Source organism: Bombina bombina, chromosome 12, assembly GCF_027579735.1.
Source record: "Bombina bombina isolate aBomBom1 chromosome 12, aBomBom1.pri, whole genome shotgun sequence".
Taxonomy (NCBI): Eukaryota; Metazoa; Chordata; class Amphibia; order Anura; family Bombinatoridae; genus Bombina; species Bombina bombina.
The window spans coordinates 133,292,928-133,305,256 of record NC_069510.1 but is presented as its reverse complement, the minus strand read 5'-3'; the positions used below and the strand labels follow the sequence as shown (position 1 = coordinate 133,305,256).

The 12,329-nt window shown below is 41.7% G+C and overlaps 1 protein-coding gene across 2 annotated transcripts in view; it reads right to left on the bottom strand.

Annotated features, from left to right (window-relative positions):
* CDK5RAP2 (CDK5 regulatory subunit associated protein 2) overlaps nucleotides 1-12,329 on the bottom strand; it is a 538,634-nt gene that overhangs the window by 491,496 nt on the left and 34,809 nt on the right. For both annotated transcript variants that reach the window (XM_053695716.1, XM_053695717.1), the window contains exon 6: nucleotides 8,426-8,549. In XM_053695716.1, coding sequence (XP_053551691.1) covers nucleotides 8,426-8,549 — 124 coding nt within the window. The remainder of the gene's footprint in view (nucleotides 1-8,425; nucleotides 8,550-12,329) is intronic.

Genomic DNA, 12,329 nt, shown 5'->3' with positions numbered 1-12,329 from the left:
TGCTGGAGACGCTGTGGTGAAATTGGCACCCCATCCCATATATGGTGGTCTTGTCCAGTGCTTTCACACTTTTGGTCCACACTTGAAAGAAGCATTAATTGCACACTAAACACACAAATAACCCTCTCGGCCCCTATGATTATACTTAACCATATTCCCAACGTGGGATGTGCATTTCGTAAAAAATTACTACAAATTCAGCTTACGTGTGCCAAACGCATTATCCCCAGATTATGGAAACAACAGCAACCACCCACTCTCCAGCAATGGGAAACCGAAGTGGACTATGTCTTGTCTTTGGAAAAAAGATATGCATGTTATGTAGGCAAAAAAGACTTCATACTTAATGTTCTGTTTCTGTGGGAACAAAGGACAAAACAATAAATGTCCACTTGATGACGCTATACCTAATAACAAACGACCAGATTTCACACAGAGAGGTTTTCCCCCCACCCTTCCCTACCCCTCCCCCAGGACTCCTCTATACTTCTATCTTTATTTCTATTTCTACACATCTTAACTCTATACAACATATTTTTGGTAAATTGATGGCTAATTAAGAGTAAACAGCGGACTTTATCTCTAACCATTTCCTTTTTAACCAACTTTCCAAGTGATGACAAATAAAGGGAAATTGTAATGCAAATTGATACATGACAGGTCACGCTTATCCACATGCCTTTGTTATTCAAAAATTTATATGTTTGTTTAATTTGTTACTGAATATGTAAAAATTTCAATAAAAATTATTTAAACAAAAAAAAAAAAATCTGAATCCTTGAACCAGAAGAGAAAAAAAAAAAAAAGACTATAATATTATATAAACTCCTGCAAATAACTTTTCTTGCTGCGAGATTGAGGGCTAAAAATAAAACAGTAAAATAAAGGTACAAAAGTAATGAAATTGGGGGGGGCGGAGCCAACTGCCTAGCTAGCCGGACGCACATTGTTTGGGCTCCGGCTCTGAAACCTGAAGATTGGGGTAAAACCATGATTTAATGGGCGACATTACAACCATAGTGGAGACCTCATTCTGCTGCCTATTACCAACTTAATACGGACACTGGAGTATCTTGTTGAAGCATAACACAAGGTTTGCAACGCAACCACATGGACACATCTGTTGATGAGCTGAGGCCGACAGTGGCTGATATATTGGATTACAAATCTTACATAGCAAGCCAATACATGCACCCAAACTATTGATCTACAACATTGAAGCAATCCCAGCAGCTATAACAGTTGTTTTATTAATCTCTACGCGAAACAAGATGGCGGCTGCTGAGGATTGGGAGCTGTTAGCCCGAGGCTCTATTGAGTCCACCTTCCGGTTTTTAGAAACTCAACTGAACAAGCTTTTTGCGGCGGGGAGCTGCAGCCTATCTTCCCGCGGTGTACAGAAGCAGACACTATGCGACGGGAGAGGTGAGGAGCTGTATTCACCTGCGGATACAAAGTGCACTGGGGCGGGAGCCCGGCTCCACATTAAAACGCTGCACCCGCAACTTCAGCCCCGGACCCAGGAGAGGGCAGAACAGCGAGAACAATATCTCTCACCCGCATTTGGAAATCCCTGCTTATTTGGGGCTAGCTGTGGCTCTAGACCGTTGTCAGAACCTTACTTCTCGAGCGATCCTCTGCAGTGTAACGCACACATCTCTGAAGAGACTTTGGGCAAACACCAGAACATCTGCAGTGGTGATGCGGCCTCTTTCCTAGCCATAAATTTAGATCTGTTCCCTGGTAGCACACTTGTCTCTGCTCTCTTCGCTATGCACTCAGACCAACCTGAACAGTTAGCCCGGAGGGATTGCTCTAGCCTGCGGTCTGGTGTGGGGTAAACAATCTGCTATGTTGAAGCACCACATCTGATTTATCTCAGACTTACCCTTGCCTCTATGATAGTCAATGACTCGATGCTACAGTTTACCTCCTTTAGATTATTTAACCCTAGTTTACTTAAAAGGTTCAGCTGGTTTGTTTTTTACCAGATGTAATATGCTCCCACCACTTATAGTGTCTTTATTGCTGCAGAAGTATAACATAAGAATTCAACCTAAACTTCATTTTTATTATTACATGGCCAGTCTGACATTGGCTGTAGCGTACCAGTCGCAAGACACTGTTAGTTTGCATGCCAAATGTGGTTTAAACATAATGTTTTATTGATAAGATTGCATCTCTTTAGTTTCAACGCTAGAAAACAGGGAAAAATGGAGTGAAAGTTTTTTGTTTGTCTTTTCCCCTCCAAGCATTTTATTTCTATTTTCCCCTTCTATGTCCCTGAAATTGTGTATATGGGTATTGCACCTCTAATCTATCAGGAAAAGGCTCAGATTAATATCTATAATATGCTCTATTCTAAATGTGAAGTTTTCTATGAGTATGCTTAACGTTTAAGTGTGACATTCAGTACTTCTATATCCATATATGCATTTATCATAAGTTATTTGGGGACATTACACTTTGAGTACTGAGTGTTATTTTCTTGCAGTGTGGGCGTAGCCAGCGGCCGAGGCTCCGCCTAAACAGTTAGTCAGTACAGTGATATAGCTGTCCTATAAGGTACAATTCTCTGTCCCCTTCCTTATACAAATGTTCCTCCTATCGCTCTTAGCTAATTTCTACTAAAAATACCGTTAGTTTCCATTATAATCTGAGTCACAGGGCACAGGTAGCAAACTAAGCGCAGTCTTTCATAGTTAGGAACATTTCTACTATAAAAATCCCATACTGGCTCCTACATCCCAATTAGAGATTAAAATTGACTGTGTCTTAATGACATATCTATTCCTTGTAATAGATGCGCACATATGCCCTTCCATGATAGTCCTAGATTATTGCTCATTAGTAAAGTCACATATCACTATGGGTAACTATGTACTTACCGTAGTATTCACGCAGGCTGGTCCTGCGTTATATACAGTCTTCCTCATCATAGTCCCAGAGCTAAGCTTTATAAGATGTGTCAGACCCATACAGTTAGACCTTTTTCCCCTGATATTTTGGATATGACATTGTCCCACTATGCACCGGTTCTTTGTTAAGTATTTATTGTTAACCCATATATGCTTCTCTTCATATAGCTAGGATGCTGAGCCACCCTGAGGCATGTTTACTCTATAGTATAAGAACGTAGCCTAAATTACTATACTCACCATACTCAGGTTACCACCTCCCCCACATAATATATCTCCTTGTTTAGGAGAGCTAACTACGCGGTCTCTCTTTTACTTGTACCGCATCTTCAATACTTTCTTTATGAATATATCTCTTGAAACATTACTACAGCACTCATCTTCCCATGGACATATAGTCTTTAATGACAGATAGAAGGGATTAACCCAGGTTCTATTTGCATGTTTTTCTTTTGATATAATCCCTAACAGTGTGTTAATATAGAATAATAATCTTTAAAAAATATGAGGTGAACAAATCAAGATCCATGAGTGATCTCCTATTTAACAGTTAGCCTCCCATGTTGGTAAATCTCTCACTTAGCCAGGGGTCCAAGAGTGGCCCTTTTAAACAAGAGAGGAGGCTTAAACCATTATGGGCATGATTGTATTGTGCCTCTGAAAAACTTTTTTTACATTAGTTACCTTGTTGTTTTGTTAGTGGATATTACTGATGACGCTTATGGTCTTTCAACTGTATGATGAATCTTATACTGTGTTATTGTGATGGCACTTGTAAAATGTTTTACATATCTTGTTTATATGCCAAATTTTACCTCAATAAAAAATATTAAAAAAAAAAAAAAAGTAATGAAATTCATTAATTATTGAACAGCTAAATTAAATGTTTCATGTGTTTGTTAAAAGTAAAAAGGTTTCTAGTAACGTACAAGTGATCTCATTTATACACTTGTGCCAGGCACCTGTTTCTTGTATCAAGTGTTAGAATTTGCCAGGAGGCAGCCGGGATAAATGTAGTTCTAAAGATAAAGACATTATCCCAGATCAGATATTCAGCTAGATACGTAAAATCGTTCTAAGGCGGCTGATACATACAGCTGCCAGATAACTCTGTAAACACATTTTAACAGTACATTAATAATGTTTCTTTTTTCAGAATGGTACACTTTATCTCAATACAGAATCCAGCTGGTAAAGCTCTGCATTTTATACTGGTGCCGCCATCTTGTAGCTCACGTATTGTTGTATCCTGTGATAGGAACAGTGCACTTTATCTCAATACAGAATCCAGCTGGTAAAGCTCTGCATTTTATACTGGTGCCACCATCTTGTAGCTGTGTATTGTTGTATCATGTGATAGGAGCAGTGCACTTTATCTTATTACAGAATCCAGCTGGTAAAACTCTGAATTTTATACTGGTGCCACCATCTTGTAGCTCACGTATTGTTGTATCATGTGATAGGAGCAGTGCACTTTATCTCATTACAGAATCCAGCTGGTAAAGCTCTGCATTTTATACCGGTGCCGCCATCTTGTAGCTGTGTATTGTATCATGTGATAGGAGCAGTGCACTTTATCTCATTACAGAATCCAGCTGGTAAAGCTCTGCATTTTATACTGGTGCCACCATCTTGTAGCTGTGTATTGTTGTATCATGTGATAGGAGCAGTGCACTTTATCTCAATACAGAATCCAGCTGGTAAAGCTCTGCATTTTATACTGGTGTCGCCATCTTGTAGCTCATGTATTGTTGTATCCTGTGATAGGAACAGTGCACTTTATCTCATTACAGAATCCAGCTGGTAAAGCTCTGCATTTTATACTGGTGCCACCATCTTGTAGCTGTGTATTGTTGTATCATGTGATAGGAGCAGTGCACTTTATCTCATTACAGAATCCAGCTGGTAAAGCTCTGCATTTTATACTGGTGCCACCATCTTGTAGCTGTGTATTGTTGTATCATGTGATAGGAGCAGTGCACTTTATCTCAATACAGAATCCAGCTGGTAAAGCTCTGCATTTTATACTGGTGCCACCATCTTGTAGCTGTGTATTGTTGTATCATGTGATAGGAGCAGTGCACTTTATCTCATTACAGAATCCAGCTGGTAAAGCTCTGCATTTTATACTGGTGCCGTCATCTTGTAGCTCACGTATTGTTGTATCCTGTGATAGGAGCAGTGCACTTTATCTTATTACAGAACCCAGCTGGTAAAGCTCTGCATTTTATACTGGTGCCGTCATCTTGTAGCTCACGTATTGTTGTATCCTGTGATAGGAGCAGTGCTCTTTATCTCATTACAAAACCCAGCTGGTAAAGCTCTGCATTTTATACTGGTGCCGCCATCTTGTAGCTCATGTATTGTTGCATCCTGTGATAGGAGCAGTGCACTTTATCTCAATACAGAATCCAGCTGGTAAAGCACTGCATTTTATACTGGTGCCGCCATCTTGTACTGTGTATTATTGTATCCTGTGATAGGAGCAGTGCACTTTATCTCATTACAGAATCCAGCTGGTAAAGCTCTGCATTTTATACTGGTGCCGCCATCTTGTAGCTCATGTATTGTTGTATCCTGTGATAGGAGCAGTGCACTTTATCTCATTACAGAATCCAGCTGGTAAAGCTCTGCATTTTATACTGGTGCCGCCATCTTGTAGCTGTGTATTGTTGTATCCTGTGATAGGAGCAGTGCACTTTATCAAATTACAGAATCCAGCTGGTAAAGCTCTGCATTTTATACTGGTGCCGCCATCTTGTAGCTCATGTGTTGTTGTATCCTGTGATAGGAACAGTGCACTTTATCTCATTACAGAATCCAGCTGGTAAAGCTCTGCATTTTATACTGGTGCCGCCATCTTGTAGCTCACGTATTGTTGTATCCTGTGATAGGAGCAGTGCACTTTATCAAAATACAGAATCCAGCTGGTAAAGCTCTGCATTTTATACTGGTACTGCCATCTTGTAGCTCACGTATTGTTGTATCCTGTGATAGGAGCAGTGCACTTTATCTCATTAGAGAATCCAGCTGGTAAAGCTCTGCATTTTATACTGGTGCCGCCATCTTGTAGCTCACGTATTGTTGTATCCTGTGATAGGAGCAGTGCACTTTATCTCATTACAGAATCCAGCTGGTAAAGCTCTGCATTTTATACTGGTGCCACCATCTTGTAGCTGTGTATTGTTGTATCCTGTAATAGGAGCAGTGCTCTTTATCTCATTACAGAATCCAGCTGGTAAAGCTCTGCATTTTATACTGGTGCCGCCATCTTGTAGCTCATGTATTGTTGTATCCTGTGATAGGAGCAGTGCACTTTATCAAATTACAGAATCCAGCTGGTAAAGCTCTGCATTTTATACTGGTACTGCCATCTTGTAGCTCACGTATTGTTGTATCCTGTGATAGGAGCAGTGCACTTTATCTCATTACAGAATCCAGCTGGTAAAGCTCTGCATTTTATACTGGTGCCGCCATCTTGTAGCTGTGTATTGTTGTATCCTGTGATAGGAGCAGTACACTTTATCTCATTACAGAATCTAGCTGGTAAAGCTCTGCATTTTATACTGGTGCCGCCATCTTGTAGCTGTGTATTATTGTATCATGTGATAGGAGCAGTGCACTTTATCTCATTACAGAATCTAGCTGGTAAAGCTCTGCATTTTATACTGGTGCCGCCATCTTGTAGCTGTGTATTATTGTATCATGTGATAGGAGCAGTGCACTTTATCTCATTACAGAATACAGCTGGTAAAGCTCTGCATTTTATACTGGTGCCACCATCTTGTAGCTCACGTATTGTTGTATCATGTGATAGGAGCAGTGCACTTTATCTCATTACAGAATCCAGCTGGTAAAGCTCTGCATTTTATACCGGTGCCGCCATCTTGTAGCTGTGTATTGTTGTATCCTGTGATAGGAGCAGTGCACCTTATCTTATTACAGAATCCAGCTGGTAAAGCTCTGCATTTTATACTGGTGCCGCCATCTTGTAGCTGTGTATTGTTGTATCATGTGATAGGAGCAGTGCACTTTATCTCATTACAGAATCCAGCTGGTAAAGCTCTGCATTTTATACTGGTGCCACCATCTTGTAGCTCATGTAATCTTTAATCCCTGCAGTTAGTACAATTCACTGGACACAAATTAAGGAAGACACCTATTTTACAGTAAATTGCCCAGCTAGAAGAATATGAAACAAACATTTTATTTTATGATTCAGACAGAGCATATCATTTATAAAAAGTTACTTATGATATAAAATGTGCTTGTTCTCATGGTATTCTTTGTGGAAGAGATACCTAGGTAGGTATCTTTAAGGACCGATTGTCTGCTTCCTCACAAATACACTTTAACCTTTTGAGTGCTAAGCACTTTCCCACCTGGGTGCTAAGATGATTTGAGGGTTTCTTAATTATTAATATTTTTTAAAAAAAAATTATTTTTTTTTAATTTCTTTACATATCCCCAAGACTTATAACGTTGGAAAGGTTATGCGATAACCTTTCCAATGATGGGTCTTGGGGGTCTGAAGCTGCTTAGATGCCTGAGATACAGGCTTCTAAGCAGCATGCCCGCTTTCCCTATACTTATTGTATTTTGTTAATAAAGTTGCGCGGTGATGTCATCACGTCATTGCGCGCAAATTCACCACGCAAAACGTGAAGCCCCTGCGATGCCTGTCACCATACAGGCCCGATCACCGGTGTAGGAGCGGGTGGGAGCCCCCAGATCTCCCTCAAGGTGGGAGAGTGCTAGCAACGGCTCTGAGACGTCGTTAGCACCTGAGTGGAAAACTCTGCAACGGCTCAGAGTCGTTGTTGGCACTTAAAGTGATGGTAAACTCTCCCCTTTTAAAAATCAGATCTGGAATGTAAGCGCTATTTTAGATGGGGTTTTATTCATCATGTGCAATGAAGATGCGCTATAACTTAGTTATTAATATAGATATGAAATTCAAATACCCCACGTTACACCACCCACTTCAAAAGTCAATTTTCCTGTCAGCTAAATGATTGAATTACTCTCCAATCAATGCTCTAGCTACAACAAAAGTGCCATATGGGGAGAGCGCTGATTGGACAACAATTCAATCTGTTAGCTCACAGAAAAGTTTACTTTTGAAGTGGGCGGAGGAGCATGCAGTATTTGAATTTCATATCTATATTAATAACTAAGTTATACTGCATCTTCATTACAGCTAATGAATTAAACTTCATCTAAAATAGCGCTTACATTCCAGATCTGATTTTATAAAGGGGAGAGTTTACCATCACTTTAATGGGGTTAAAATATCCTCTTTCAGATATAACAAAAAAAGCTTACACTACTTTAATATCTGTTGATATTCGTTTCTTCAGATTCTAAAAGAACAGAACCCATTCAATATGAAATTTAAAAAAATGCATTTCCCCAATTCATTATTTTTTTTTTTCTTGAGTATAGATATTTTTGTTCCAAATGTTCTGCACAGTAAAGAGTGTTGTGCAGATTTGCCTGATACTAACCTTTTGTAACAAAAGTATTTTCTGGTTTAGTAAATTTTCCACTTCCTGCAGTTGCTTCAAACTCTCTTCTTTAAGTCGCTGAATCTTGGAGCCACTGTCGCCAGCAAGGCTTTCCACTGCTTTCCTAAAATTAATAATAAAAAACATAATTTATGCTTACCTGATAAATTCCTTTCTCCTGTAGTGTAGTCAGTCCACGGGTCATCCATTACTTATGGAATATTTCTCTTCCTAACAGGAAACTGCAAGAGAATTACCCAGCAGAGCTTGCTATATAGCTCCTCCCCTCACCTATCATACTCAGTCATTTGACCAAGGCAGACGAGAAAGGAGGAACCATAGGGTACAGTGGTGACTGGAGTTTAATTAAAATTTAGACCTGCCGTAAAAACAGGGCGGGCCGTGGACTGACTACACTACAGGAGAAAGGAATTTATCAGGTAAGCATAAATTATGTTTTCTCCTGTTAAGTGTAGTCAGTCCACGGGTCATCCATTACTTATGGAATACCAATACCAAAGCTAAAGTACACGGATGAAGGGAGGGACAAGGCAGGAACATTAAACAGAAGGAACCACTGCCTGAAGTACCTTTCTCCCAAAAATAGCCTCCGAGGAAGCAAAAGTGTCAAATTTGTAAAATTTTGAAAAAGTGTGAAGCGAAGACCAAGTCGCAGCCTTGCAAATCTGTTCAACAGAGGCCTCATTTTTAAAGGCCCAGGTGGAAGCCACAGCTCTAGTAGAATGAGCTGTAATCCTTTCAGGAGGCTGCTGTCCAGCAGTCTCATAGGCTAAGCGTATTATGCTACGAATCCAGAAAGAGAGAAAGGTAGCCGAAGCCTTTTGACCTCTCCTCTGTCCAGAGTAAACGACAAACAGGGAAGAAGTTTGACGAAAATCCTTAGTTGCCTGCAAATAGAATTTCAGGGCACGGACTACGTCCAGATTATGCAAAAGTCGTTCCTTCTTTGAAGAAGGGTTAGGACACAGAGATGGAACAACAATCTCTTGATTGATATCCCTGTTAGTAACTACCTTAGGTAAGAACCCAGGTTTAGTACGCAGGACTACCTTGTCTGAATGAAAAATCAGATAAGGAGAATCACAATGTAAGGCAGATAACTCAGAGACTCTTCGAGCCGAGGAAATAGCCATCAAAAACAGAACTTTCCAAGATAACAACTTGATATCAATGGAATGAAGGGGTTCAAATGGAACGCCTTGAAGAACATTAAGAACTAAGTTTAAGCTCCACAGCGGAGCAACAGACTTAAACACAGGCTTAATCCTAGTCAAAGCCTGACAGAAAGCCTGAACGTCTGGAACTTCAGCCAGACGTTTGTGTAGAAGAATAGACAGAGCATAAATCTGTCCCTTTAACGAACTAGTAGATAAGCCCTTTTCTAAACCCTCTTGTAGAAAGGACAATATCCTAGGAATCCTAACCTTACTCCATGAGTAACTCTTGGATTCGCACCAACGTAAATATTTACCCCATATTTTATGGTAAATTTTTCTGGTAACAGGCTTCCTAGCCTGTATTAAGGTATCAATAACCGACTCCGAGAAACCACGCTTTGATAGAATCAAGCGTTCAATCTCCATGCAGTCAGCCTCAGAGAAATTAGATTTGGATGTTTGAAAGGACCCTGAATTAGAAGGTCCTGTCTCAGAGGCAGAGACCACGGTGGACAGGACGACATGTCCACTAGGTCTGCATACCAGGTCCTGCGTGGCCACGCAGGCGCTATCAGAATCACTGAAGCTCTCTCCTGTTTGATCTTGGCAATCAAACGAGGAAGCATTGGGAATGGTGGAAACACATAAGCCATGTTGAAGACCCAAGGGGCTGTCAGAGCATCTATCAGCACCGCTCCCGGGTCCCTGGACCTGGATCCGTAACAAGGAAGCTTGGCGTTCTGACGAGACGCCATGAGATCCAGATCTGGTTTGCCTCAACGACGAATCAGTTGAGCAAAGACCTCCGGATGGAGCTCCCACTCTCCCGGATGAAAAGTCTGGCGACTTAGAAAATCCGCCTCCCAGTTCTCCACGCCTGGGATGTAGATCGCTGACAGGTGGCAAGAGTGAGACTCTGCCCAGCGAATTATCTTTGAGACTTCCAACATCGCTAGGGAACTTCTGGTTCCCCCTTGATGGTTGATGTAAGCCACAGTCGTGATGTTGTCCGACTGAAATCTGATGAACCTCAGAGTTGCTAACTGAGGCCAAGCTAGGAGAGCATTGAATATTGCTCTTAACTCCAGAATATTTATTGGGAGGAGTTGCTCCTCCTGAGTCCATAATCCCTGAGCTTTCAGGGAATTCCAGACTGCTCCCCAGCCTAGAAGGCTGGCGTCTGTTGTTACAATCGTCCAATCTGGCCTGCGAAAGGTCATCCCCTTGGACAGATGTGGCCGAGAGAGCCACCATAGAAGAGAATCTCTGGTCTTTTGATCCAGATTTAGTAGGGGGGACAAATCTGAGTAATCCCCGTTCCACTGACTTAGCATGCACAATTGCAGCGGTCTGAGATGCAGGCGCGCAAATGGTACTATGTCCATTGCCGCTACCATTAAGCCGATTACTTCCATGCACTGAGCTACTGACGGGTGTGGAATGGAGTGAAGGACACGGCAAGCATTTAGAAGTTTTAATAACCTGACCTCTGTCAGGTAAATTTTCATCTCTACAGAATCTATAAGAGTCCCTAGAAAGGGAACTCTTGTAAGTGGTAATAGAGAACTCTTTTCCACGTTCACCTTCCACCCATGCGACCTCAGAAATGCCAGAACTATCTCTGTATGAGACTTGGCAGTTTGAAAACTTGACGCTTGTATCAGAATGTCGTCTAGGTACGGAGTCACCGCTATGCCTCGCGGTCTTAGTACCGCCAGAAGTGATCCTAGAACTTTTGTAAAGATTCTTGGGGCCGTAGCTAATCCGAAGGGAAGAGCTACAAACTGGTAATGCCTGTCTAGGAAGGCAAATCTCAGATACCGGTAATGGTCCTTGTGAATCGGTATGTGAAGGTAGGCATCCTTTAAGTCCACCGTGGTCATGTACTGACCCTCTTGGATCATGGGAAGGATGGTTCGAATAGTTTCCATTTTGAATGATGGAACTCTTAGAAATTTGTTTAGGATTTTTAAGTCCAAGATTGGTCTGAAGGTTCCCTCTTTTTTGGGAACCACAAACAGATTTGAATAGAATCCCTGCCCGTGTTCCGTCCGCGGAACTGGGTGGATTACCCCCATTAGTAAGAGGTCTTGTACACAGCGTAGAAATGCCTCTTTGTTTGGTTTGCTGATAACCTTGAAAGATGAAATCTCCCCCGTGGAGGAGAAGTTTTGAAGTCCAGGAGATATCCCTGAGATATGATCTCCAACGCCCAGGGATCCTGGACATCTCTTGCCCAAGCCTGGGCGAAGAGAGAAAGTCTGCCCCCCACTAGATCCGTTTCCGGATAGGGGGCCCTCACTTCATGCTGTCTTAGGGGCAGCAGCAGGTTTCTTGGCCTGCTTGCCCCTGTTCCAGGACTGGTTAACTTTCCAGCCCTGCCTGTAACGAGCAACAGCTCCTTCCTGTTTTGGAGCGGAGGAAGTTGATGCTGCTCCTGCCTTGAAGTTACGAAAGGCACGAAAATTAGACTGTTTGGCCTTTGATTTGGCCCTGTCCTGAGGTAGAGCATGGCCCTTACCTCCCGTAATGTCAGCAATAATTTCTTTCAAGCCGGGCCCGAATAAGGTCTGCCCTTTGAAAGGAATATTAAGCAATTTGGATTTAGAAGTCACGTCAGCTGACCAGGATTTAAGCCACAGCGCTCTGCGCGCTTGAATGGCGAATCCGGAGTTCTTAGCCGTAAGTTTGGTTAAGTGTACGACGGCATCAGAAACAAATGAGTT